Source organism: Telopea speciosissima, chromosome 4 (genome assembly GCF_018873765.1).
Source record: "Telopea speciosissima isolate NSW1024214 ecotype Mountain lineage chromosome 4, Tspe_v1, whole genome shotgun sequence".
Classification (NCBI taxonomy): Eukaryota; Viridiplantae; Streptophyta; class Magnoliopsida; order Proteales; family Proteaceae; genus Telopea; species Telopea speciosissima.
This window is the reverse complement of record NC_057919.1, coordinates 10,098,426-10,125,403: the sequence shown is the minus strand read 5'-3', so window position 1 is coordinate 10,125,403 and position 26,978 is coordinate 10,098,426. Positions and strand designations below refer to the sequence as shown.

General features: G+C 38.8%; 1 protein-coding gene across 3 annotated transcripts; it reads right to left on the bottom strand.

Annotated features, from left to right (window-relative positions):
• Positions 1 to 9: 9 nt before the first annotated feature.
• LOC122657967 (aspartyl protease family protein 1-like) lies at positions 10 to 25,955 on the bottom strand. Of its 3 annotated transcripts, none has more exons than XM_043852783.1 (10): positions 25,273 to 25,955; positions 24,963 to 25,098; positions 19,208 to 19,443; positions 18,565 to 18,789; positions 18,334 to 18,469; positions 18,173 to 18,246; positions 17,993 to 18,092; positions 17,861 to 17,918; positions 586 to 657; positions 10 to 480 (listed from the first exon to the last, which is right to left on the bottom strand). In XM_043852783.1, exons 1-10 carry the CDS (start codon positions 25,584 to 25,586, stop codon positions 215 to 217), a joined length of 1,617 nt encoding a protein of 538 aa, XP_043708718.1. In that variant the 5' UTR covers positions 25,587 to 25,955; the 3' UTR covers positions 10 to 214. The 3 variants fall into 3 exon arrangements, with proteins under 3 accessions (XP_043708718.1, XP_043708717.1, XP_043708719.1); XM_043852782.1 differs by lacking the exons at positions 17,861 to 17,918; positions 17,993 to 18,092; positions 18,173 to 18,246; ... (3 more) ...; positions 24,963 to 25,098; positions 25,273 to 25,955 and adding exons at positions 3,753 to 3,813; positions 3,900 to 3,999; positions 4,086 to 4,159; ... (3 more) ...; positions 6,095 to 6,230; positions 6,351 to 6,692; XM_043852784.1 differs by lacking the exons at positions 10 to 480; positions 586 to 657 and adding exons at positions 12,452 to 12,814; positions 12,910 to 12,981 and having other exon boundaries at positions 25,273 to 25,952.
• Positions 25,956 to 26,978: the final 1,023 nt, after the last annotated feature.

Below are 26,978 nucleotides of genomic sequence, written 5' to 3'. Positions count from 1 at the left end.
CTTCCATTTGAGCTCAAAGCTATAGGGGATGTAAATGGTTATTGGTCATAAATACAACTGATCGTCTGAAAATAATTCAATGGCAATCTTCGGAAAAGAAGACCACATAAAGGAGAGCCCCATTCATGGGTAAAACTGAGCCTAACTGAAAGTCTATAAATATATACACGGGCAGCTCCTACCAAACTTCATTATTAGGCTGAAAAATGAATAATCATATAATGGTGAAAAATACAAGAAAGAGTATCAAGGAACGACAATTGCAGAGGTTCAAACTTTGGGACCATTGAACTGAAGCTGATGGTGCCCCTGAAGACAAAGAATCATTCCCACTTCGCTTTGCAGATTCCGGGGAGACGCTACCGGGTCCCGCAGCACTGGCAGGAGGCATGGCTGTAGAGTTGCGGGGGCTTTTTGGAGGAGGTGAAGTGGTAGTCTTGGGTTGTGTATTCGTAGTACTGGAACCATTGACAGCATAACCTGGGGTAAAATTACAAACAAGGAAATGATCTCATCTTAAAACTTAACCCTTCTTGATTGATCATATGGAAGAAAAGATATATTTAACCACATTATGGTACTCACAGTCAGATTCTGTCCATCCCAGCACTGACTTTTCACGGTCAAATACAATAAGGTAACCAGTCATGAAGTTCTCTGCACAAAACCAAATAGTTCTGTAAGCAACAATTACCCAAAATAAATGCACATAATAGGATACATGGTTTTATGCAAGAAATTAGAGAATGCAGCAATGCAGTTCACAATAAAGAACCATGGATAAATCCAGAAAAGTAGATATCATACAGTACATAGATGTCAAACACAATTAATGGCATTGCCAGGCAATCAAAGTTAAAGCTTCATCGATGCAAGTTGTTCATGATTGTAAAAGTCACTTTTTACGTTGTCCAAAATGCCTTAGCCAGGTTACAACGAGACCTGACTGTTTACAGTGGGGCATGTGCAAGCACTCAAAAAAGACAATTCTAGGCTTTTCATTAAATTTTGGACACTCAAAGACTCCTAAACAAGTGTGATCAAGCCCAAAACACAATGCCCAAAGCATTTTCGCCTCAGACGAGTTGTCAACTCGGCATATCCAGCTTTCGACTTTATTAAATAATTATACAAGTGCTCTAAGATGGGTTGGACCAAACAAGTGACCCAGTAAGTGGACTGTTACCAAAAGTAACCTGAAAATGCTGGTTCTGTATAAGTGCTTATGTTTGTGTGTAACAATGCTATTCAACTAACTGGAGGTCTCAATTTTTTCCTGTTCACTTACAATCACAGAGTCATAACCCGACTGGTTTCTAACGAATCGTTATCCTCTCCTGTTACAGCACGGTGCTGTACTGCATCGTGTGGCGCTGCAGAGGCCATGTGGCACAGTGGGCCCCACATGGTGCACATGACCTCTGCAGCCGCCGCACGATGCAGTACAGCACCGTGCTGTAACAGGAGAGGATAAAAATTCGTTTCTAACTAGTCGTCGTGTAACAAATATGGTACAACACCATATGCCCTTGTAGCCTTCATACAAAAACCTACGTTGACCCTGCCAACAGAACAGTTGAAAATTGGCATGTGAAAATTTTCATTTACAACTTTACAGTTGGTGGATTGACTAGGTTTCAGAACATTGTTCTGTATTAAACTATTTTAGAATATATTTATGAAATCAATATATTTTGAAATATATAACAGTAACTAAGTCCTATTAGCAAGCAATAAGTTATAAAATTAGGGAACTGATAAAGCAGCAAATAAATTCAGAATTGAAAAAGCTATCCAACCTGCCATCATTCAACCTATTCAGGATCAGCTGTCAAACTAACTTAGTTGTCCCCAAACCATCATTCAACCTATACATTCAGATTATGGGAGAGGGTTCGCTAAGTGGGCTGCTTGGAAAGGAATCTCCAAGCAGGCACCTGAACATCTGCCATGTGGCAGTTCAGGTGGGGCTCAGATTTTGTAGACAAGTAGACCCCAAGGTCCCCCCCCCCCCGCTCACATGTAAAATTTCAGCCCAATCAGAATTTTCCAGGTGGCCAAACCAGATTTGAAAAATCTAAAGATTATGAGGTAGTGCACCATAGTTGTCAAGGCGTCACCTAGGCAGCATTCAGGTGTTTTTTTTTGAGGTCTAAGCAACTGTCGCTTTAGTGCAAGGCACTGGTTTTATTGGTATCGAACCAGGTTTGGCACTTTAGCCAAATATTAAGTAAATGTTTTAATATTTGTTATTTCATTTGCTTAAGAAATTATTCATAAAAAAACAAATATCCTTATATTTGAATCCAATAAAAATAGTTAAAAAATTAAGTTCCAAAAAGATAAAAAGTCAAGCCTCCAAATCAAGAACAAAAACTGGATTTGCGGCAGTAGATGAAATTTTCAACTTTCAAAAGCTAGGGTTTATTTCAGATCTCAAAATTCTATAAATCTTATTATACAAAAACATCACTAAAAACCAAAAGAGCGGTAAAATAATCATTTTTTTATGTCTAAAATTTATTTCCACTCATTCGCGCACACCAAATAAGGTTTGACCGGAACAAAACTCCTTTAATATAAATCAGATTTAAGCAATCTTGGATTTGTTGGAAAACTGGTTTTGTGCTCTACCTAGTACAAAAAGTCTCATGTACAAATAAAATCATTTGACCAGTCAAACTAATTAGAGAACAAGAGCATTTTTGTAAATTGAGGGCAGTTTAATCACTTATAGATAAGATCATATTTTCCAAAAATAAACCAGGACAATGATCATTTCCAAGAACATTATAAACCAAATGTATGTTTTGATTGTTTCAAACTTTCAATAGCTTGATTCTTCAGTTTTGTTGTCTTCTAGTTCCATGTTGATTTCTGATGACTTGATGTGGCTTAATGTTGATTTTTTATGATTTGATGTGGCTTAATGTTGATTTGTTTTGTAGCATAGTAAATAATGTTAGAAGAGAGGGGAAATAAAAAATAATACTTGGGCTCCTTGGTTGCCTAAGCGCTTAGGCACCCCTCCACCACCTAGGGTCGCCTTGACAACTATGGAGTGCACAATAGTTTCCCGAGTAACAATAAATGTGCATGGAAAAATATAGTGATACATGCCAATACATGGGAAGGTATGCGATTAAATTAGGTTATGAAATTTGACACATGAGCAATCAATGCCCCTCTCTGGATATCCAACAGCCAGAATTGTCATATCACTCACCACGTGGCAGCTATTCAGGTGCCTGCTTGGAGATTCCTTTCCAAGCTGCTCGCTTGGAGGAACTTTTCCCATCAATTATATTGTAGATTCTTAGTCATGTATGTCCAACATAACACCACACAATTGACTCACAGTTCGTCAACTATGCAACAACACCTAGTTGACATCAGTACAACACTGACCTTAACACTATGCAGGTGATAATGTCTTGGCCATTTTAAAATGATCGACTAGCGCTGAGCTAGTGTCCAGAAGATGCTTTGACTACACTGCTTCCAAAGTCAATAAAAGTTGCCTATTGCTAACGAAAACAAAATTCAATTTTCGATGGTTTGCATGCAGTACTATAATCCTACACACACATGAGAGAGAGAGAGAGAGAGTATATGAAAGGACAAACAACAATCCCAAAAGTATCATTGAATTTAAGCATAAAGAAAGGATCACAATACCAAATACCAAGAGAAACGTAAACATTTTTTTGTAATGCAAATATAAAAAAAGGTCAAGAAAAAAGAACACTTACGTCCAATGATATTCACACCACTGCTCTTGACAACAGCCAAACAATAAAATGAAATTGTATTCTGCAACATCAATTCAACAATTATGAATACTTTCTGAAATAGAAGCAAAGAGAAGACATAGTGTAATAGAAATAATATTTCATTACCCCACTGCCAAAGACAACTATGGGATCATAAACATGAAACTGGCCTCCACCTCCCATGGTTAGATTCAATGCGGGTATTGTTAAGTTTGAAGAAGTCGAACTGCGTATTTTAAAGAAATATTGATTAGGGTGTCCAAGATGAAAATTAACAACTACAAACATCAGCTAATATTCCAGATAAACAACCTTGGGTCATAACAATAATCAAAAGGATTGCTGGAATCAAATGGACGGCGTTTGTCTTGGATCTGTGCATTAAACTGCAATAGAGACATAACTATCACATTTAATATTAGTGGTTTTAGAATCATAATGAATTTCAATAACCGAATTACTTACACTCTTAGTAAGATGCGTATAGACTGGATCATTCAAGTATGTGAATGAGGTACCGGTGTCAAAAATTGCAGTGAAATTAACATTCATGAGATTTGTCCCCACAGTTATTTGAGTCACACTGATATTATATGTCGGGCTGGAGCACAAATTTCAAGAGAAAATATCAGCATCACAATCATTTCATTTCGGTCAAAATTAACACCATAAATCAGCTATATAATATACCATAAGCAAACAAAGAAATGGCCACTCACTGTGGTTGATTAACGTTGAACGTAGTTTCCGCTTGGTCAGGGCTACCTTTGTCACCAAAGTTGATTCTTCCAATCCCATCAGATCCAAAGCACATGGAAAAAGAATTTGCAGTAAGGTCTGCACTTGATAAAATGCTAGGGACGGATACTTTATCCATACCAAGTCCAAATAGACCATTGGGGGCAGCACCATCCAAAAAAGAACCAGCCTCAACTTGACCACAGCTGCTCAAACAAGGTATTATTATCAGATCAGACAAGGTGTCTCCAACCGCAAACTTATCAAATACATGCTTAATGGTACAAAAGCAAAATATGGAAGCAAAGGGACGATTTTATCCAAATAGATATGAAATTAGAAAACTCTATGCAAAAATGTCAATAATATCATAGTAATGTTACCCAAATGTGACGTGTGGATCAACAGATTCTGGCTGACTATAATCTGTTGTCAAGTGCAAAACATCCTCAACCAGATATCCAGAAGTTGAAGTATCAGCAGAAAGATACAGTACTTCATAGGGACATGTGCTTTGGTTTATATGGCATTCGTATTTTTGTTCACACAAACTGCTGTTACAGGGGACGTTTTTGCTCGTAAATGATGCACTAGGACTGTAAATGTTTAGATTCACCTGTTACAACATGAGGTTTTTAGGGAGAACTATAAAAAAACCCTCATACACAAGAAGTTGTAAATTTTAAGTGGTACAACATTCTGAAATATAATCATATCACAATTCAAGATTCTGTGGAAAACTTGCTAAAAAAAATTAAAGGTAAATTGATCAAATTGGAAACAAAAGTAGTGCCTAGTGGAAGAGAAGCCAAGTGAATGGCACATTGCTTATCTTGTAAACTGTTTTGAACTGGGTTTAGATATTGTAGGACGTTCCATGGTTGTTGACAACAATTAAATTCTTGTTCCTATATCTTATGATACTAGACTCCACCTAGCAAACAATTGCATAGATGACTGATTCCCTGATTTCACAAAACAACCTAACAAGATTAGAACAATTTATCGTTTTGGCAACTCAGATTTAAACCACCATTCATGTATTCATACTTCCACAAATAAACCCCTCACTCTCCATAGTTGTTTATGTAGTCAAGAACAAGATCTGTGAAAAATCACTATGTTTGGTTCTCAGATAAAAGTCTACAACAATCAACCATATTATGTATCTGAATTTGACTATGTCTTTACAGCTAGAGCTAAATATGGATAATAATCACCTTCTCCATGTGTTACATACTCAAAAACATCTCTTCACCATATATGGGCTAATAAATCCCAAGAACTACACAACTAATGACAACCTGACACCGCAATTCAATCCAATGATCATGTAGATAATTGTTTTCAGCTGTCAGTTGAAAACAAACATATTGAAACCTAGTCTCAAACATTCAAAACCCACTCCGAAAGAAAAAAGAAAAAAAAAAAAAAACTGGGTGGAAAAATGAAGCAAATAGAAAGAAAAATAAAACAGTGACCTGTTCTGCTGTTCTGCCTTGGACGGTTGGACCTTATACAGAAACGGGAGAGGGTACCAAATGAATCAAAGACAAACTTTGCAAGGGAAAATTTCAACTTACATCTCCGTTACTACTTCGCAAGGAATGGGCGCAGCTGCTGCAATTGCAGGGTACCCAAAATAGATCACTTCCCGTGTCGAGTGCCACAAAAAATGAGACACCCGGCGTCCCCAAAGAAACACTGGCGTAATGCAAACTGAAATAAGACAGTAATTACTCTCTTAATTAATTCTTTCTGTAACGAAACTATGAAACTCAGGAAAGGAACCAATGAAGAAAAAGAGGATTAAGATTTAAGAAAGCAGGGGCGGCATACAATCCCAAAGATGTCACGAGATAAGTCGTATTTCCATCGGCAAAAGTAAGAATCTGATCGTCGTTGCTAGTGTTGGCAAGTCGACGGCCATGAAAAAATCGGTCTCGATGGGCCAAAGCTCTATAGTAATCAAAACTTCCCTTCTCCGGTAAGTGGTCGATTGGGAAAACTTGTCTGATGGAATCAGAGAACCTGTGATGAACATCGAAGCCGAAGGTCCTTTGACCATAACAGCTCTCCGAACAGAAGGCGATGATCAAAACAAACAATAACAGAAGAAGAAGAAGAAGTGGAAACTTACAGTTACAAGTACAAGTAGAAGCCATTGATTTTGTACTAGAGGTAGCTGTGAGGGAAGGAAAAAAAAATTATGATTTTTCAGAGACTCGAAGAATATACGCATTCAGATAGTTATTAATTAGGGTTGAGAAGGAGGAATGAGAGAGAATTCAGAAACGATAAAGAGAGAAAGAAAGTTCTCAGTTCTCAGTTCACAGTTCAGACCTGTGAGAAAGAGAATTAATATTTGACCATGCCAGTTTGGGAGTGGGAGACTCAGACTAGTAAACCGTCGCCGAGTCTTTCTACGTATCCTTTTATTCAGTTATTCTTATTTCAAACTCTCTTGTTTGAAGTGCCGAAGACGGAAACCCCGTGTGCTAAAGTCGCAACTTCGGGCCCCGTCACTATCTCACCCAATCTTATTTTATTTTTGGGGTGCCCGTGGCTTAAGGAAATGATGCCTCAATTCTCAAGTATTGAAATACCCAAGTCAACCTCCAAGCCAAGTCACACTTAACACGCGCAGTTCGTGCTGCCACACCAGCACGTTCGGTTCGGTTCTTACTCAACAACTCTTTTGCGTATAATAATTACACGAGGAAGAAACAATGCCACCCGGTCCCGTATTGCACGCCGCTCTTGCATCCAGACATATGACGCTCTAAATGACCATTGCACCCTTCTAGAAAGGTAGAAATGACTAGGGGTTTGGCGGTCATTTTGTAAGTCACTGTGTTTGGGTGTAGGGACGGCTTGCACTGCGAAAATTAGGGTGAAAAGAATGCTACCCGGTCCTCCGCTTAGCATGGCTACCAAGCTCGGACACAAACCGCCTTGGGGCTCCTAGAAATGACCGTCTTGCCCCCATGTAAAGGTAGATTTTTCCAGGGCGTCTTGATATACACATAATCTGATCTCCAATAGTATGAGGATACATGTAACAGGGCCAAACCAAATAATAGTTCAGGAAATAATAAATGACAACCCGGTTGGACCTTCAGGCATTGCCTCACGCCGGAATCACGCGTAAGGAACGTTACACGTGGTCTACCAAGAGTACAATCACTGACAACACCAACTCAAGTATTAACAAATCTGGTTAACGGTTCCCGCTCAGATCTTTCGCTTAACTTGAGGAATACGCAACTCTAAGGACAAGAGTGACATTTCAGACAACATCACATAAATAAGAAAACTACGTCCAAATAAGAAAAGGTATTTGAACATTGACTGAGGTCCATCATTCTTAATTACTACTGTTCCATTGGCTTAGACCTTTTTTTTTTTTTTGATGAGACCATTGGCTTAGACCTTGAAACTTTGGAACCAAGCTTTCCATCTCCAACCTTGTTAATTGCTGTTTTACTCTGAGATCTAACTTAAGCATCGGAGAGTCCCCCTGAAACTAAATTCTAGGGCACTCACCCAATTTGTCTTTTGATTCCTCTATGTGCAGGCTTGAACCGGATTGCGAGAGGAAGATCTTGGCAACAACATGCCCCAAAGCGGTTTTGTGTTTGGGTGTGGTCGCAATGCAAGGCGCACGACCATGTAGTGTTCTATTCTCCATAAAATTAAGTCCTATTTAGAAATTTTTGTTTTTTATTCCCCCTTAATAGTCTCTATTAGTAGTTCCGGTACCCAAATGGACTAGACCATGCGGCTAAATAGAATTTTTAAAGCCCTACTTGAGGGATTTTCTCTTCTTGTTTTATTTTTTTGGGAAAAAGATCTCTGTCCGGGAGTGCTGGCGTAGGCCACACCATGAGTCTATCTCTCTCCTCCCCATGTGAAAAGACACCTCTGCCCCCTTGTTTTAAGGAGGAGAGAGATAGACACAAGGAGTGCTGGCAAAGGCCACACTCCTGTACAGTAAAGTGCTTCCCTTTTTGTTTTATTTTCCAGGGAAAATGATGTGGGTGGACTGCAACACTAGTATTATTTAAATAAAATTTTCTTTAATTAATAACTATCAACTGTCAAAAAGACGATCACCCCATTATGGAGTGTCAAATGCTGGCTCAATCCATTGGACCCACGATTAGTAAATGATACGGTCTCGGCCATGGTTTAAGGGTGTCAATTTGGAATCGAAATCAAATACTGAATATCGAAACAGATCGTTTAAAAGAGTATCAAACTGAATCAATGAAGGATCGATACAATTTCGATCTTTAGAAAAGGAATCTTCTTCAATATGGTATGGTTTCGACTTTCGATATCTAAAACAAAAGCAGTCAGTATAAATCAAATCATACCACATTATCTATTCCCGAATCGAACCAAGAATACACATTTATAATAATTGTATTGTATATTATATATCTTATATATATATATATATATATAGATTTGGATGGTTAATTTAATAAATAATAGTGAGAGACAATTGCGTTGGATATGGTTAATTTAATAAGAATATATATGTATAATAATAATGCATGATGTATATGTATCTTTTAGTATCTAGATTTTCAAACCAAATAAAATCATATCAACCATTGCTTATTAAAACCAAATAAGAAACCGTTTATGAAACCAAATTAAATTGTACTGAAACCAAATCGATTCAGTATGATTTTGATATTGAAAATGCATTCTTGTTCTTTGTACGATAAGATTTTGATGTCTCCTTTTTGTCTCTTGCATTGAACTGAAACTAAACCAAATAGTGAAACCATACCGATTAATACCCTTAGGCCTTGTCTGATTATAGTCTAACGGACACTTGACCAAGACAGACCGGCACCGGCACTCAACCATTAAAAGCCCAAGTAACCCGTCTATGCCTAGCTAGCGTAATTATAACTCGGTTATGGCTCGTTCAAAGCGTGATCAATTCGCTTAATTCATTTGAAGTCTGATTATAACTTGATTGGCCGCAATAAAAACTTGTCCCTGCCTAGCCTATGTACCGATTAAATAAACGATTGGTAACGATGTGAAACCTTAAATTGATGGGGTCGATTAGACCCGATCAAAACCAGTCCTAATATAATAGCGTTCTTTTTCCTTTATTTTATTTTTAATTTCACCAAAAAAATTTCCATTTATAATGCGCGTGTGGACTTCAATGGCAAACCTCCCCTCACGATTCATTAATTAAGAGCTCTCACTTGTCAAAAAGACGATTATCCCAAATTCTTAATTGTCCACTCTTATTATTGACTTCTAATTTAAGTTGCTTCAAATTTCTCATTTCTTGTTTTTCTCTCTCCCACGATTCCTCTTTGTAAACATAGGGAAGTCAAATCTTCAACATATTACAAGCACATAGACTAATATATTTGTATGACAATATCTCTGTCTCGTCTTCTCAACAAAAAAAGAGAGTGCCTAACATGAAGGAGAGTGAGCAACAATGTTTGCATTAATCTTTGTTTCACGGCAAATGAAATAGAAAGTGCTCCACCAAAAAGAAAGAAATGTGGATGATGTCGTCCCAACAGAATTGTAGGAATTATATGTCAAAATATTGAGAGATCATACTTAATTGTTGCCTTTATGGTAGGAGATCTTACAAATTATCTTTTACATTGAATTTTCTGAAAACTTGTAACAAAAATTATTTTAGAAAAAATGCCGGGCTGAATCGTATCATTTGATACTATCCTTGAGACCATAGAAAGCCCCTATGGTGCAATCGAAAATATTGCGAATCGACTTCCAAGATTAAACAACCCAATCCATTGACTCTCCTAGTAATCATGCACTGAGTCATTAGACCCTTTCAAGTACTACAAGGTTGTTCTCACACTAAAATGAAAATACTAACAATATTTTCATTTTGAAACTCAAAAAAAATAAAAACGTACACATGGATGACTCAAGAGGGACTTGACTCATGATACAAAGGCTAAAGTCCCTTCTATTTATATAGATAACAAGACAATAAAGAAAATAGTGAGACTATAATTCTCTAACAACTGAAGATATTAATGCCTTTAGAAGATATATAATACAACTTAAGAAACATTCATTTCAAGTACTCTTTTAACACTAACAATGCCCCACAAGATTTAAAATATTATTAAAATAATTTAAAAAAAAAAATCTGAGCACATTAGAATGGTCAAATTCATCATTGCATATGTCGTTCGACTTGAATCTACAATCTAATAAATCATGCTATAAAATGCGCATGAAATTATACTTCTTAAACCTTTCCTCGTTATAATTTTTTTTTTTTAAGATTATAGACATTAATTATGATATTGTCTTTTTCTTAGATTCATGAATCTAATTGTAAAAATCTCATCAGGGACGACATCACCCCTGTTTAGAGTTTTATTACTCATCCTCCATGGATGGAGGTAAGGTTCAAGAAATCTAGATTGGATCAGCAGAATCCGTAAATTTGCATGCTGATTCTTTGCAGAATATGACGAATTCTTCCCGATTCCAATCACCCGAACAGTGATTAGTGGAGGAACATTTGTTATGGACATCCACCACAACAGCTATGGACGATGCTGGTGATGTTGACATCGAACTGTTGCATACATATGTTGCGTGCTTTGTTAAAAGTGAATTCAAATCTGACGTTTGAAGCGGATAGATCAAACGAGGAGTTCATCATTAAAGTCGACACATACTCCAACCAGATTACCTGCTCTAGGATTAAATACCATGGATGATCTTCACATGCCTTTCCTCCCAGTTTTTGTTCAAATCCTTCTAGAAGCTTAAAACTTACCAGGAAATTTATGAAGGGGTTGTGGCACAAAAGCGCGGAAGATGGGCAGCCACTGATTCCACTCCATTTTAGGTGCCTGAAATCTTGGCCAAAACTGAAATCATGGCAGCTTTCTTCCGGTTTACTTCTCACCTTATCATGCCGGAAAACGCAGAGGAGGGAGAAGTCGCAAGAAACCACCATTAAACACAAATGATGAGATGTAAAGACTTAATTTAGAAACAAATAAACCTTCCCTAGAGGCATTTGTTGTTGCCTGTCCATGTCAAGGGCGACGACAAGTAATCAATTAAAGACTGCCCACCAACAAATACATACAAGAAAATAATTGTGTTCATATTTGCCTTCTTATGCTTATCATTGATTCTCTGTATCACTACTGTGCCTGAAACTAAAAACTATTCATCTCAGAAAGGATTCTCTCCAGTCACTGAGAGGTCCAGTGAAGTAAAACAGAGAGGGGAGGAGTGTACGGTGCGGGGCTGCTGGAGAACTGCGGGTTCCCCTCTGTGTTTTCCTCTCACTGGACCCCTCCCAAGTGACTAGACAGGAACCAAACCAAATTTATCTCCCACACCCACCCCCTTTTTTGCCATGTCTCAGAAATTTAAACTTCAGTTTAACTTTTTTTTTTTAACAGGTGCAATCTCATTACCCACAAGTCCAGAAAAGGAGAACTCCCACACCCTAGCCAAACCTGATGAGCAAAAACCAAAAGCACCTAAGCTGTGGCCAAAAAAAGGGGAAAAAGAAAAACAGATGGGAAATAGTTTTCTGTCCGGGAGTGCTGGCGTAGAGTGTGGCCTACACCAGCATCCCATGTGTCTATCTCTCTCCTCTTCAAAACAAGGGGGCAGAGGTGTTCTCATATGGTGACTCATGGGAGTGCTGGCATAGGCCACACTCCCCGACAGAGTTCTATTTCCCAAAACAGTAACAAGATCATCAAAGTTGGAATTCCACTTACAATGTCAATTGCTTTCCTCTCATTGTCACGCGGCTGTTTTCATTTGAACAATATTTACAACTGACATAATCAAGGATTCAAGGGTAAAATGAAGAGTGAAGATACAGATAAGGAGAATAAAAGAGCAAGGGAAGAATAAAAGAGCAAGGGAAGATATGAAAAGGAAATATTGCAGTGGAAATTCCTCACATTTGGAGTAACCTGGGCCTGATCTTTGTTAATATCTGATATAGGGGTATACTAATATTTACTGTACATGGCTTCTAATATTTGAAAAGAATGATTAGAAAATCATATATAAAAATGAGGACAACATGAAAAGAACTCTGAAACAGTAGTAGCGCAGATGAGTTGAGCAGCTGGGGGAAGGTGGTGGCTCCACTGAGATCTGGGAAATGTTCCTTCTCTCCTTTGTTGCTTCTGGAGAGTATTCGCCTGGTCCGACTGCAACTGCTGGAGGGACACTAGTAGAATTTGGTCGCTTAACTGGGAAAGTATTGGAATACTCAATGTCATAACCTGAGGCAGGCAAAAGATTAGTCCTGTTGTCAATTAACAAACTTCTGTAAGTAAGCATTGAGAAACAATGTATGTAAAGGTAGAATGACACTTACAATCAAACTTCTTCCAGCCCAAGACAAATCTCTCTCGATCAAATACTATCCTATAGCCAGTCATGAAGTTCTCTGCATGGGTAGCACTAACAAGAGTGTAAACCACCTCCCACACAGTTGTTTCACCATTAAATCATCATATTATTATTATTATTTTTAATGAAAAAACAGAGAACTATTTCAAATGAAAATAAGTATACAATTAGTGACCTCAACACCCCCCCCCTCACAAAAAATAAAAAATTGTTAGAAAGGTATTGACTGGGTTTTGTTTATATCTTATGGCATAAAGTAATTTATGCACTAGTGCCATAATCCTCAAATTCAGAGTTCTGAGCTAGCAAGTTTGTATGAATAAAGGTGTTCAATACGTCAACTCATGGAAACCTAAATGTATCGAATGTATGATGTTGATTTGGCAGCTATACCTAACCGGAGGCACATGGAAGACACCTGATGCAGTAGCAAGTGTCCACACCCGAAGGAAGAAGAAGAAGAAGAAATAGCCATGAAAGTAGGCTTAGATTGGAGCCATAGCTTATGTTTACATTCAGTAGGTTCTATACTTAGTTTATTTTTCATGTTTTAGTGTTTTATTGAATTGAACCGGTTGAACCACTGGTTCAATTTAAGTGATTTTAGTTAAGTCTTTTATTTTAAGTTGTTAGAGACAATTAGGTCTTTTTACTGTGTATTAGCTTTTAATTGTAGCCATTCCCTTCCACGATTTATGAAGGAAGGATTTAGTTTGTACTAGGATTTGGCCATTGGCCTTATTATAAATAAAGTTAAATCGTGGGAGGCTCCCATAGTTGAATAGTTGAAAAAACCAAAATTGTGCTGCCGCCATAGTTGATGCTGCTGCTCCTTGTGAGATTGCATCCATGTGGTTCTATCAAGGTGGAAGGGTAGGTGGATTTCCTACGACTCCTTACGCCGTGAAGGCTGGGAGGATCCTCTACAGCTGGAAGGTGGTTCTATCCTTCTATCACAGAGCTGCTGCCTCCATTGAAGACTTGCTGCAACTTCAAGTTTCTTCTTCTATCCCTCCAATCCCAACCCCCATCGATCCCCTCTATTTTTTTTTTTTTTTATCACATCTGTCCTATATTAATTCTCAGTTATCCATCATTAAAAGCCATCTCAGACCCTCCCATTAAATTCCCCCATCGATTCCCATAAACCCTAGCACTCTTAATTCCAGCCAGCCTTCATCCTTCATCAGTCTCCATCCAAAATTCAACCACAGTCCTTTCTCCTTACCCCTCACACTCGACCGTGAGTTCTGCCCCTAATTATCATTCAAACCCTAAGATCCCCTCATTCATATAAAATCCAAAAAAACCCTAAATTCTGTATAGCCCAATTCAGCCATCAGAATTACACCATATTACAACCGAACACCCTTCCCATTGCTCCTAGCACTCGGCCAAAAGTCCTGCCCCAAATTCCAATCCCAAACCCTAATTTCAACCTAAGTTCTAAAACCCAAGACCTAACCCTAATTTCTGAAATTTCAAATCCTTTTCTAAACCTAATCAAACCTAGCTTATTAAACTCCCTAAACCTTCCTATCATTACCATATAAGATTTAGCTCCATTCTCATGGACCTAACCCTAATTCTGCCCATTCGAACCAGCAGCCCCCTTTTGATCCTGTTGCTTGGCCTCTAGTAGGATCGTCTCCTATCTAGAGCTACATTAATACCATAACATGTTTCTGAGGGTAGATGATCAATGTTCCTCAGTCAAGCATTTGAGCTAAATGCATGCTTCACCCATACAACAATGTAAGCTTGAATTTCCATATGCTACCAAACAAGTCTTCCAAAAGAGGACTAGGCTGAAGCTGATTAATAGTTGACTGTGACAGAGTTAGATGTATTAAAAGTGAGGATAGTGAAGTACTTCAAAGGAATGAGGACATTAAGGAGAGGTGAAAAGAGTATTTCTATGGCTTATTAAAGAAGATTTCTCGAGTACTTGGGCTCTGGAAGGCTGCATTAATCATCTTGACACCACGTCATAGATATATACACAAAATTAAGGTGTCTGAAGTAAGAGAAGCTTTGAAAAATATGTAAGTAGGCAAGGCACCAGGCCTAGACGGGGTTCACTATATAAGTGTGGGAGAGCGTACGAATCTGTGGTTTATCTTGGCTAACCAAGCTGTTTAACAAGATTATGACTACAAAGAAAATGCCAGATGAATGGAAGAGAAGCATTGAGGACCCGATTTTAAAAAAAATGATATTCAGAGCTGCAATAACTATAGAGGCATAAAATTAAAGTTTCATACGATGAATTTATGGGAGGGTTATTGAAACCCACCTGAGAAAGGAGACTCCTATTTCGGAGAACTAATTTGGTTTTATGCCAGAAAGATCCATGATGGAAATATTTTCTTACTTAGGAGACTCATAGAAAGATATAGAGAGGGCAAGAGGGATCTCCATATGGTCTTTATTGACCTAGAAAAGCCTACAACAAAGTCCCTAGGGAGTTAATCTGATATATACTAGAGAAGAGAAGGGTGTCACGTAAATATGTTGACATAATTGAAGATATGTTTGATGGTGTGGTGACTAGGGTCAAAACTGTTGGGGGTCAAGGTAGTGATTTTCCAATTACAATTGGGTTACATCAAGGATCAGCCTTAAGCCCTTATTTGTTTGCACTTATCATGGATGAATTAACCAGAGGCATACAAGATGAGGTTCCTTGGTGTATGGTTTTTGCGTTTGATATTGTTTTGGTGGATGAGACAAAAGCAGGGAATAATGCCAAGTTCGAGCTATGGAGATCAACATTGGAATCAAAAAGTTTTGAGAGAAGTAGAACTAAGACAAAATATATGGTGTATAACTTTAGCCACACTAGGATGGATAATGAGCTGGTGAATATTGATGAGAAGGAGACTCCACAAAGTGATTATTTTAGATATTTGGGCTTAATCGTAGACAAAGAAGGTGACATAAAGGATGATGTTGTCCAGAGGATTAATATAGGGTTGATGAAGTGGAGAGGTGCATCCAAAGTGTTGTGTGACGGTGTATTCCTTTAAAGCTTAAAGGAAAATTTTATAGGATTGTCATACGACCGGCTATGATGTATGGTGCGGAATGTTGGGTAGTTAAGAAGTGTCATATAAATAAAAGATTTGTAGCGGAGATGAGGAGGTTGAGATGGCTGTGTGGGAAAACTAGGAAGGATAAAGCAAGGAATGACCATATTAGAGTTATTTGATTCAGATTGAGGGAACTAAAAGAGCAAGTGGCAGGCATAAAATAACCACAGGAGAAGTGGTGAGGGAAGACAAGCTTAGCTTAGGCCTCATATCATGTACGACTTCAAATAGAGCTAATTGGAGAGCAAGAATCCATGTGGCCGACTCCATTTAGTTGGGATAAGGCTATGTTGTTGTTATTGCGTGACACAGACACAAGTTGACTCGTGGACAAATGGCAATTCTTCACATAAAGCTGGTACGGTAGTTGGTCAATCTGTTTACAAGCCCCTCTTGAAACTTGTTTTGAGTACCTCAAGTGAACCTCAAAATCATGAATGTAGACAAATTTGAAGAAGTATTGCAATAGGTATAGAACCATCTTTTGTTCAACTATCATTGAATACCAGGAGTGAGAATAGTGGTTGACGTAAGTGCAGGATGTTCCATAGGCAACAGTTTCTGATGCAGGATCATCCCCAACGATGGCTCCTTATGTAACTTCCCATAAGTGGGCAATGGCCAAGGGAAGATAAGAGATCCTTGGGCTTCTACAAAAGGGAGAAGAGCCAAGATGAAGATGTGGCAACTCAGATGGAGTACAATACAATGAGTTAGGTTGCCTAGGATTTCTTTCTTAAGTAATGGTTTGGGTTTTCATTTCATATCAGCCTTTATTTTGTAAATAGGCCACTAACTAGGCTCATGAGACTTTAGGAATTACTTAGGTAGGAAGAGTCATATGTAAGTAAAGGATATTTAGAAACATTAATAATTTTATTTTATTTTTTTGTTTCTTTCTTCCTTTTTTTTTCTTCTTCAATGAAGAAGTAAGCTTATATAATAGGGATACTGAGGTTCTTGAATGGATATTTTGGATATGAATCGAATATAGATCTACAGGTTTTTTCTGGGCTTGGCCATTGTTAATGGTGCTGATTTGCTGCTATACTGATATTGCTATCTTCTGCTGTTAGTATGTTTTGCTTGCTTTAATTCTCAAAGACTACTTCTCTAGATTGTTCTTTGGTTTATTTATGCAATTTGGTAAGGATTTTCTACCTCAAAACCACTTTAGAAACCAAATTAGCTGACATAAAATCAATTCAGGAGTGATTTTTTAATGTTTGTGCGAAGATTGAGTTCAAGTTGAAATCTAGGGTTATTCTTAGGTGGGATTGTGGTTCAACTTTGGCAAAGTACAAACTGTACCAACCTGTTCCATTTAATTTGATATTTGGAGGGTTAGTTTCTCTATCAGGGAAGATTCTAGATCCATTGGAATCACTCCATTTAGTTGAGGATTGGTTAAGATATATCTTGATTTGTCCTTGCTGGCCAGTAGCTTTGCGAAGCAGAGGTACTTTGCTGGATTTTAATAATATCCCCATGTGATATTTGAACCTCTAGACTTTTTAAAAGGACCATATGTTAACTCCTAATTCCCTAAGTTCCATGAATATTGGTGTGATCTTTGGACTATCCTGAGTGATTGTATGAGCTGTTTACTGTTCATCTAGTGGCAAAATTTGCAGCTACTTGTTACATTTTTATTGGACTATTTGAGTTGGTTACTTGGTTCATCTGTAGACTAATCAGGGCTTCATTCATCCCTGCCAGCACAGTTACTTTCCCTCTGTTCTCTCGTCTCTCTTTTGTACACAAGGAACCAATATTAAACAGCCAACAAACACATTCATGTATTACTCAGACTAAAATACTTACGCCCGATTATATTCATGTCATCACTCTTGACAACAGCCAAACAATATACAAGTTCAGCCTGCAAAATATTAGGGAAAAAATCAAGACAAGTTGCAGGATGTAACACTATTCTCACATGAATCAAAATCTTACCCGAGTGGAGATGACAATTATCGGATCGTACACAGGAAACTGGCTCCCACCTTTCATGGTTAGGCTCATGCTTGGTATTAAACTACTATTTGCACTAGGACTGCATAAAATAATGAAAGAGTTTAGCCTTGAGTTTTAAGGTTTCATAGAGTAATACAAGCAGATTTGAGCCAAAGTGACCTCATGTCATAACAATATTCAAAAGGCATCCTTGGATCTTGTGGACGACGTCTGTCTTTTGCCTGTAAATCAAACTGCAAGGAGCAAAAAAGGTTACCATCAACAATTTAAACCATAGACCAACTAGACATAATTTACTTTCAACATTTTTAAGTACTTACATCCTCAGAGAGCCGTGTATATGCTGGATCAACCAGGTAGGTAAAGGAAGTACCAGAATCGAAAAGAGCACTAAAATCTGTATCAATTAGACTTGTCCCCACACGCATTTGAGTTATACTGATGTTATACATTGGTCTGGAACAATATACAGCTGTTATGCTTTCCTATTGAGATATTGAACTCAGAAAAGGGCTACACATGCAATCAAAACAAAATAAATGATTACTCACTGAAATTGATTAATATTGAAGTCAGTTTCTTCTTGGTCAGGGCTACCCTTGTCTCCAAAGCTAATCCTTCCAACTCCATCACGACCGAAACACATAGAGAAAGAATCTTCTATAAGGCCTTCTCTGGATAAAATGCTAGGAACAGAAACCTTCTCCATTCCAAGCCCAAATAAACCATTGGGCGCCGCAACATCAAGAAAGGAACCAGTCTGGACCTGTCCACATCTGCAACATGCAATCACTATTATAAGATTAACCAGGGTTACCATTGAGATGTACAAACCAGGTTGCCATAGAGATATACAAAGGGGCAATGTATATTTAAAGTACTTTCCAATACAGAAGATAAAAAAACACAAAATTTTAGCTCACTCCGTTGACATACTCCATCCAGTCCATGATCATGTATCTTATCTGATCTTATCCAGAAAGGAATAGCAAAGCTCTAATGATATACATAGACCACAAAAAAATAGTACTTTCCAGGACAGAAGAAAGAAACTCAAATATGGACTCTGTTTAGCTCAATCAGTTGAAATGATTCATCCAGACCATAGAATCACATTTCCTATCTGAGCTTATCCAGAAAATATAGAAAAGTGAAGCAGTAACCATGTCTGCAGACCACATGCTAAATACACACCCGAATGTTATCACAGCATCCACAACTTGTGGGGAACTATCTTCTGTTTTTAAGTGCAGAACATCCTCTATTAGAATGCCAGAAGTTGAGGTATCGGCTGAAACATATGAAACCACATATGGGCAATCACTGAATGTTCCAAGGCATCTACTTCTTTGGGCACATAAAATGTTGTTGCAGGTTACTTTTTTTCGTGTTGATGACTCCTCAGGGTTATAGATATTTATCTCACCATCCTGCCACAAGAAAAGATTATCTTTAGATCTATTAGGAAATTAATACCAAAAAAAAGGGAAAGATAATATATAGGAAGTAAATTCTACCCCCCTCCCCCACCCCCCAAAATAAATAAAAATTTGCAATGCAGGATTACAAACAATGAAAAATGAAATCAGAATTTTTGTCATTATCCTAGCAGAAGTTTAAATACATTAACAGGCTAAGAGGATTCATGCTTGAAATCGTAAAGGAGAAAAGAAAGCACAACTCATCCAATCATTTCTGGGAAAATTAACCAAATAGTATGTGAACACCAGACTATGCTACGTGAATACAGAAACACAGACTCTGTTAGGGTCCCGGTTGATTTGAAAATTGGTTGTGTTTCTAGTTTAGAAGGCACACAATCAATGGCCAAGTCATCATTATTATGACGCAGGTTTTACCAGGTACAAGCCAAAACAAAAATCGGAAAGATAAAGATTCATCTGTTCAAAATTTCCATCAGGTGGTTTAGTATGGTTGTGCAGTTGTCAATTTTATGACTGGAACAACAGATAGACAGAATGACCATGTTACAAGGATGGTTATTCTCCAGTTCCAATATCAGTAGGACTCAGCAGTTAATACCGAACTACCAAAGTTAGCCAGACGCAACTGAGCATGCGTTAAACAGTTAAACTAATCATACTGCGACAGTGATGTTTTTTTTTTTTGGGATGAATAAATAATTCAATTACCAAAGGAAGAAGGGGGGAGGGGGAGGATACTAGCAAATGCCAGCACGAAGCCCTACCAAAAGGCAAGACAAGATACAAGGGACAAAAGCCCTAATAAAACATCGCACTAAAAAGAAACGAAAAAATTCCCGGCTCAATGAAGACCTTCTATCCCGGGTCTATAATCTCGCGGCAGAGGACATGATTTGTGATATCTAAATTGATAGGCGAGTTGATCTCCGGGATGGTCAAGGAGTAGGTAATGTAGGGATGCTTCTTAGGGAAAGGAGGGGAGCTGGGGTTGCGACGACAAAAAAACTTTGAGAGACGTGGGGGCAGTAGGGTGATGCGAAGGGGGGTTCAGGCCCAAAATAGGATGGGAGATTCGAGAGGGTTTAGAGCAATGGGCTTCAGGGTAAGAGGGAACTGGTCCATTAGAAACAGATGGGCCAGCCAAGGAGGGAAAGATGGTGGGCCGGGTCAGAGAGGGAGAAGACAAAGTAGAGGAAGCCGAAGGGGGGACCACCACATGGGTAAGCAAAATCAGGGAGAGAGAGGACCGAGAGGACAAAAACCTTTTGGCCTGCGATTTGAGGAAGGAAGAGATTCCAACGTTAGAGGGGAGAGAGCTAAGGGAAGCCAACGCAGGGACAGCAGGCAGGGGATCAGAGGGGACAGGCGTAGGATGTTGACAGGACAGGTGTTTAGGCTGAGCAGGGGTAGAAGTCAGCTCCTTGGAGGAAGGGAAAGTTTAAACGTCACAGAGGGATTCAGACTGCAGAATCGCAAATCTGTTTGGACCAGCGGTAGGTCCAGGGGGATGAAGACAACGCGGAGAACCAGAGGGCGAGGGGATGCAACAGTGATGTTGAAGGCACAATACTCGTCAAAACACAGACATGGCCATACCTCGACTTACTCTTCATGAAAAGTTTTCTAGCATGTGCTCCCAAGCTTTAAATTTTTAACCATGTAGTCTTCTCTGGGTTTGAAATGGCTCATTAGTCCTCACAAGCTTCAATTTTCAACATTAGAAAGCTAGTCCAAGAGTAGGGTACAGGGTGACAGGGTCTTATTATAAGCTCAAATCAGCAGCTATTCTGGTATGCAAAATGAAATGTGCAGTTGTACAATGGCGAAGAATTTCTTTATGAGAGGTTCCCTCAAGGTATCTTCTATATGATGTGGGAAAGAAAATCAATCAGGACCACAAACAGTTCTGACGAAACAGAGAGAATAGTTAGAGAATAATGGCTTGTGACATTATGTCAACAGCCCACTTTGTTTATAATAGACTAGGGAACATTCTAGAATAGGTACAAGTACAAGAATACCCCTAAGAGATAAAGAAGACAAAAATACCCTTGTACCCAAATTACAACAAGTTCTTTCCAAGATAGACTAATACATTGGTCATGGTCAGGACTCAGAATTAAAAATGAAAGTGTTTATGGAGTTCGCACATAATGCTCCCTTGAGCTTATTCATTGAATCTTAAGATACCAAGTACAAAGTACACAATCAAGCATATCAAAGCAGACCACACTAGTAAATGACACGACTTATCCTTTTCAAATAATAATTTCAGTTGTCAGGAAGGAAAAGACAATAAACCTCAATTACAGTCTGAAAACATTGCTGGTCCTGACCCTTACTTGAAAATGTAGACTTCTTAGTCTATTCTATTAACAAGTATAAGGAATATTACAAAAATTAAAATTTCTTCAGTGACAAAAACTTCTAATTGGTTCAATTGGTTCAATGACACGGCTTATCCTTTTTATTTTGTGTTTTTAATTGAACCGGGTTAAATTGGTTGCATCCAATTGGTTCAATTGGTCTAGTTTAAATGAAGTGATCCTATTGGCTAGTAGGGAATCTTCTTTTATTTTAAGTAGTGCAAGTTGTTTTTAAGTCATTAGGGTCAATTAAGTCTTTTCATATTTTTTAAATTGTTTTAAACCACTTAATTGTACTCCTCCACGGTTTTGGATGGAGATTAGAGTTGTATTAGTCCTAGGAATTAGGCCTTTGGCCTCTTTATTTAATAAGAATTGTGGGAAGAGGTTCCCCCACCTATTATGCATTAAAAAAATTCGTTTCTCTATGCTGCTGCTATGACTGCCGGCTGTTTGCTCTTTGAGAGTGTCCTTGTGGGTAATATCAAGGATCCCTTGTGAGTCATATCAAGGGTTAGGGCAGGTGGACTCCGGCGAATACTTGCATCTTATAGATCAGGAGGTCCTTCTTCTTCTTCAATCAAGTTTCTCCAAGCTGCCATTGAGGAACCTGCAATTCAGTAAGTTAATTTACTGTTTTTATTATTTCCCCTCTTCCTCCTAACCTTCCTTTACCTTCCCTTAGATCTAATCCACAGTCCCCTCCCTCCATCAAGCCTTAAACTCCATTAAACCTGCAACTCCTTCCTCAACTAGGACTCCCTTATAGTTCCAGATTTAGCCTTCACCCTCAAACCCTACTTCCAGCCCTCATTCCCTACATCACTTCCCACACTCGACCTTAACCCTAGCCTTTAGTATTCACTCTAACCCCTCCATTCCCCCACTCCATTAAACCCTAAAACCTGCAACTCAATTCTGCCCCCAACTGCAGAATTTTAAAACCCCTTCAAACCCTAACCTTTTTATGTTATTAAGGTCCCCTAAACCTGCATAGTAAAACCCTATAAACCCCTTTCCCAAAATCAATCCCTAAACCCTAGATCTTGCAAACAGTCCATTTTCACAAGGCCTCTAACCCGAAACCCTAGATTTCCAACTTTATCCAAATCCATCCAAACCTACACCACTAGACTCATAAAAACCTGCACATCATTACCAAATAAAACCCTAGCTCGAAACCCTTACTCTAACCCTAATTAGCCTAAGCTGTCCCAATCGGCCAGCCTTGTTAGGTGAACCCATTACCCTGGCTCCTAGTGGGATTACTCCTCCCTAGGACTACATTACTTGACCTCCAACACATCCCCAAAATTTGAACTCCAAAGGAACTTCCATGTGGCAAATATTTGGGCTATAAAATAAGCTTATCTTGATTGATCATCAAGGAAAACCTTTGCTTTGCAAGGGTGTTTTTGTAATTTTAAATAGCTGGATCTCTCTTTCTCTCTCTCAAATACACTTTGGAGTATATTTTCTTTGTGACTTTGTGCCAGGTTATGGCTGTATTGTCTTGCTTGACTTCTCAAAATAGGACTAATTCCTACTTTTGAGGCCTGGTAGAAGTGTGAGAAATGCCAGACATCCCAGCCACATATATAACCTTGTACTTCAACTTCAAAGTTTAAGAAAGAAATTCTAGTGACTGCTGCGATTTTGAGAATCTTCTCAAAAACCGAAAAGGTATGATACTTTCTAACCATTTGTGTGATGCCTGGTACCCTAGCCTGAAGCCAGGTAAAGTAAGTTACTCTTTACTCCCTCTGTTCCATAATGACTGTTACACAAGAAATAGCACAATGTTTAAGGTGGAACAATCAAAGCATTTAAAATAGCTTGTCTTTTCAATTTTGCCATCTCCTACTTTTTTACTCCATCTCTTAGATTGCTTTTAAATTGTTATAATAAATTCAAGGGAACAATGGTAAAGTTCATAAAAGTTATTGCCAATTTGAAAGATGGACAAACTTTTTGAGGCATCCAAAAAGGGGAAGGAGGACTCTCTTTGCGGACAGAGGGAGTACCATTCTTTTCTCTTAGAGTTCATAGGGCAAAAATTTAGCTGCAACTACCTATAACCAACCCTAATCTACCATTAATTAAACTTGAAATCTGACTCCATGTGGTCATCGGTAGAAAGATTTCTTCTCTCCAGCCAATTGGTTAAATCCTCAACAAACCACAATTTTCTTATTCACCCACCAGCACTACCAATTTGGCCTCCCCTTCTACCCCATAAAAGCCATGCTTGCCATTGAATTCTAATTTTCTGTCTTTAAGTTTTCCGATTTCCTCTTTGCTGGAAAGTCTCAGACCAGTAAACAGACTCTTCTTTTCAATAATCCCAGCAAAGTAAACCATATCTAGTGTACTAAATCTCTCTCTTACTAAGAGTTCAGGACCCTAACCCCATTGCATGGTAAAGCCCTTAAGATCGATATTTGGCAAGTAGTGAGAATTCCATCTTCTATAATAAACTATCACACACACTACAGACTGAAGCACACAACTAACACTTTATTTATTACCACTCTGGGTGTCCCAAAGGAAAACTTAATGCAAGAACAGCATCCAAAGGAAGAGAAGGTTCAAGTTAACAAAAATTATGATTCACTCAGTATTTGTTTCTAAATAATCAGTTCCTAGTGGTGACATTTATTTCCATTTCATGATACTAACCAGTGTTTTACCTGACAAACTTCTGAGCTAAAAGCTAAGAGGAAAATACAATAGAAATGGCAGCTAATCTGGTGAATATGGCAGGAGTTTTCACATGCTGCCCTGCAATCTGTTTCAGATTAGCTCCAAATAATATAAGGAAAACCACAACTAGCCAATAGATCATTGCATTAAAATCATCGGTAATTGTAGGATTGCAATATCATAATGTGGCTCAACTGGTTGGCTTTTAGCAAGGCTGCAGGTCTCATCCAGGTAAAATCAACAATAAAATCTACTGTGCTAATCCAATTTACAGGGATTTCTAAGACCCACTGCTACTTCTAATTCTTAAACAACAAATCGACAGAGACAAGAACATTCTGTGAAAAGCGTAACAAGAGACATGTAAATTTCAATAGAGAATAAACACTTTCATATCAAAAAAAAAAAAAATTTAAAATGATTAAAATAACCTACAGATCCGTAGTTTGAGCTTGCAAGAGGTGCACATTTCCTGCAATCACAAGGGACCCAGAACAGGTCACTCCCGGTATCTAGTGCCACCAGAAACGTCTTAGCCGGCGTCCCCAGTGAAACGGTAGTGTAATGCAAACTGAACGTCCACAAAAAAACAAACGAATATTAAACAGATGCAGACTTAGGTGACGAAGCGCCCCCTACTCCCAAAGACAACGTCCGTGTATGGATGCGTTACAGAGACAAACCCCAGATTCCAACATCCAAGAAAACAGAAAGAAAAGGGATAAAAGTATAAAAGGACACGTACAATCCCAAGGAGCTGATCCGGATAGTAGAGTTGCCATCAGCGAATGTGATGTGCTGATCGACATCCATAAATCTAAAACCTCGCATGATCCGATCCCGATCAGCCAAAGTGGAATAGTAATCGGCAGTTCCCTTCTCCGGCCAATGATCAACGAGGATTCCCTTCTCTGCTCTCTGCGTCCATTTCATCACTGTTTCGGAGAATCTGTGGTGCATCTTGAAGCTGAAAGTATGGCCATCGCAACCTTGGAACCCACATGCCCAAACCAAAAGCGACAGTGAAATGACAAGCAACCGAAAGAAAGAAGAAGCCATGGTTAGGCGATTCCAGTAGGGAACCCTTGAGTATTACTCAGAAACCCTGCAACAAATATATGCATTTAGAAGAAACCCTTTAGAGGTTTTGACGGAAAAAGCGACGTTTTGGTTCACAGTAACCCTCTGAGCCCAGGTCTGATTGACAAAGCTGTCAAAGAGAGAGAGAGAGAGAGAGAGAGAGAGATCGTCGCATTCGAACAGGGATGATGAGGGGGAGCCGAATTAGGTGAAGCTGTCTGACTCTTCTTTCCCCGGAAGTGGAAAAACCGGTACGTAGGTTCACTGTGTTGGAGGCCGGTGGGTCCCGCCTATTTCCTTCTCGATAGCTGAAGCCTTGGGGGGAAGATCCGATTCAGAGATTTTTCAAGTTTCAAGAGTTCAAGACTTAACGGTCGGCGGTTGGGGACACTGTGAGTCTTGACTCTTGAGTCCCGAATGAAAAGAAATGAACTGGAGAGAACAGGGTACTAGGGGAGACGGGGGCATCAAATATAAGAATTATTGTTTCGTAATGGGTCAGAAAGTTAATAATTTTATCATTATGCCCCAGGTTTTAAAAAATGGGTTTAAAATAGGGGTGCAAGTTTGACTTTGACAGCCCGAGCCCGCCCAAAGCTTGAACAAGGCTTGGGTTGAGATACCTTGGCCTTGAGAACAGGTCAAGGTTGGGGATTTTCGGCCGAGCCAGGGTTGAGGCCTCAAGTTGAGCCCGATCCGGCCCAACTTGATCTTGTTTTCTTCTTTCTTTTTTTTATCTTTTTTTTTTTGGTGGTTATTCTTCTTCCTCTTCTTTCTTCTCAACCTGGCCAGCCCATGCTCTCCCTTCAACCCCATGGTTATGGCCAATCATGGTCAGCCAGGCTCGACCCTAAAGGTGGGTCAAGGGTTGGATTTTTCTAACCCTAAGTTAGGGTTTGGTCGGACCTGGACCTAGCTAAGGGGACTCAGAGTTGAACTGGGTATTAAAAGACCCGAACCAACTTGACCCTATTTCAGTAGTAAGGATAGAATCGGGATCCAGATCGGATCAACCAGTCTGGATTGGTCAGGAATCAATCAAAATATAGCCAAACCCAATACAGATCAACCGAAATCAGATAAGTCACCACCACTGATGGAAATGTTTCTCTAGGCAATACAAGGGAAAGTCACGAGAAGGGACCGTTTGGTGATCAGTGGCCATAAAACATTGCCCTCTATTATGAATGGTTGGGATTATCCTCCATTGTTACACGTTACCTACTCAACACTATTCGAGGGACCCTTGACCATGGGTGAAGGAAAACTTCATCCTATCATTTATACCATTTAAATAGATGATGTGGAAATTGTTAGATTTCTAAGGAATATTCTAGATTGTCCATATTTCAAAATTTTTAATTAAATTTG

Bases quoted from the DNA above. Each gene is read 5' to 3' on its own strand.
- LOC122657967 (XM_043852782.1), bottom strand. From the start codon at position 6,676: ATGGCTTCTACTTGTACTTGTAACTGTAAGTTTCCACTTCTTCTTCTT. The intron at 4,375-4,492 runs GTGAGTGGCCAT...TTTGTGCTCCAG, and splicing joins TTCAACGTTAATCAACCACA to CCCGACATATAATATCAGTG. The intron at 481-585 runs GTGAGTACCATA...ATTTTACCCCAG, and splicing joins GGGATGGACAGAATCTGACT to GTTATGCTGTCAATGGTTCC.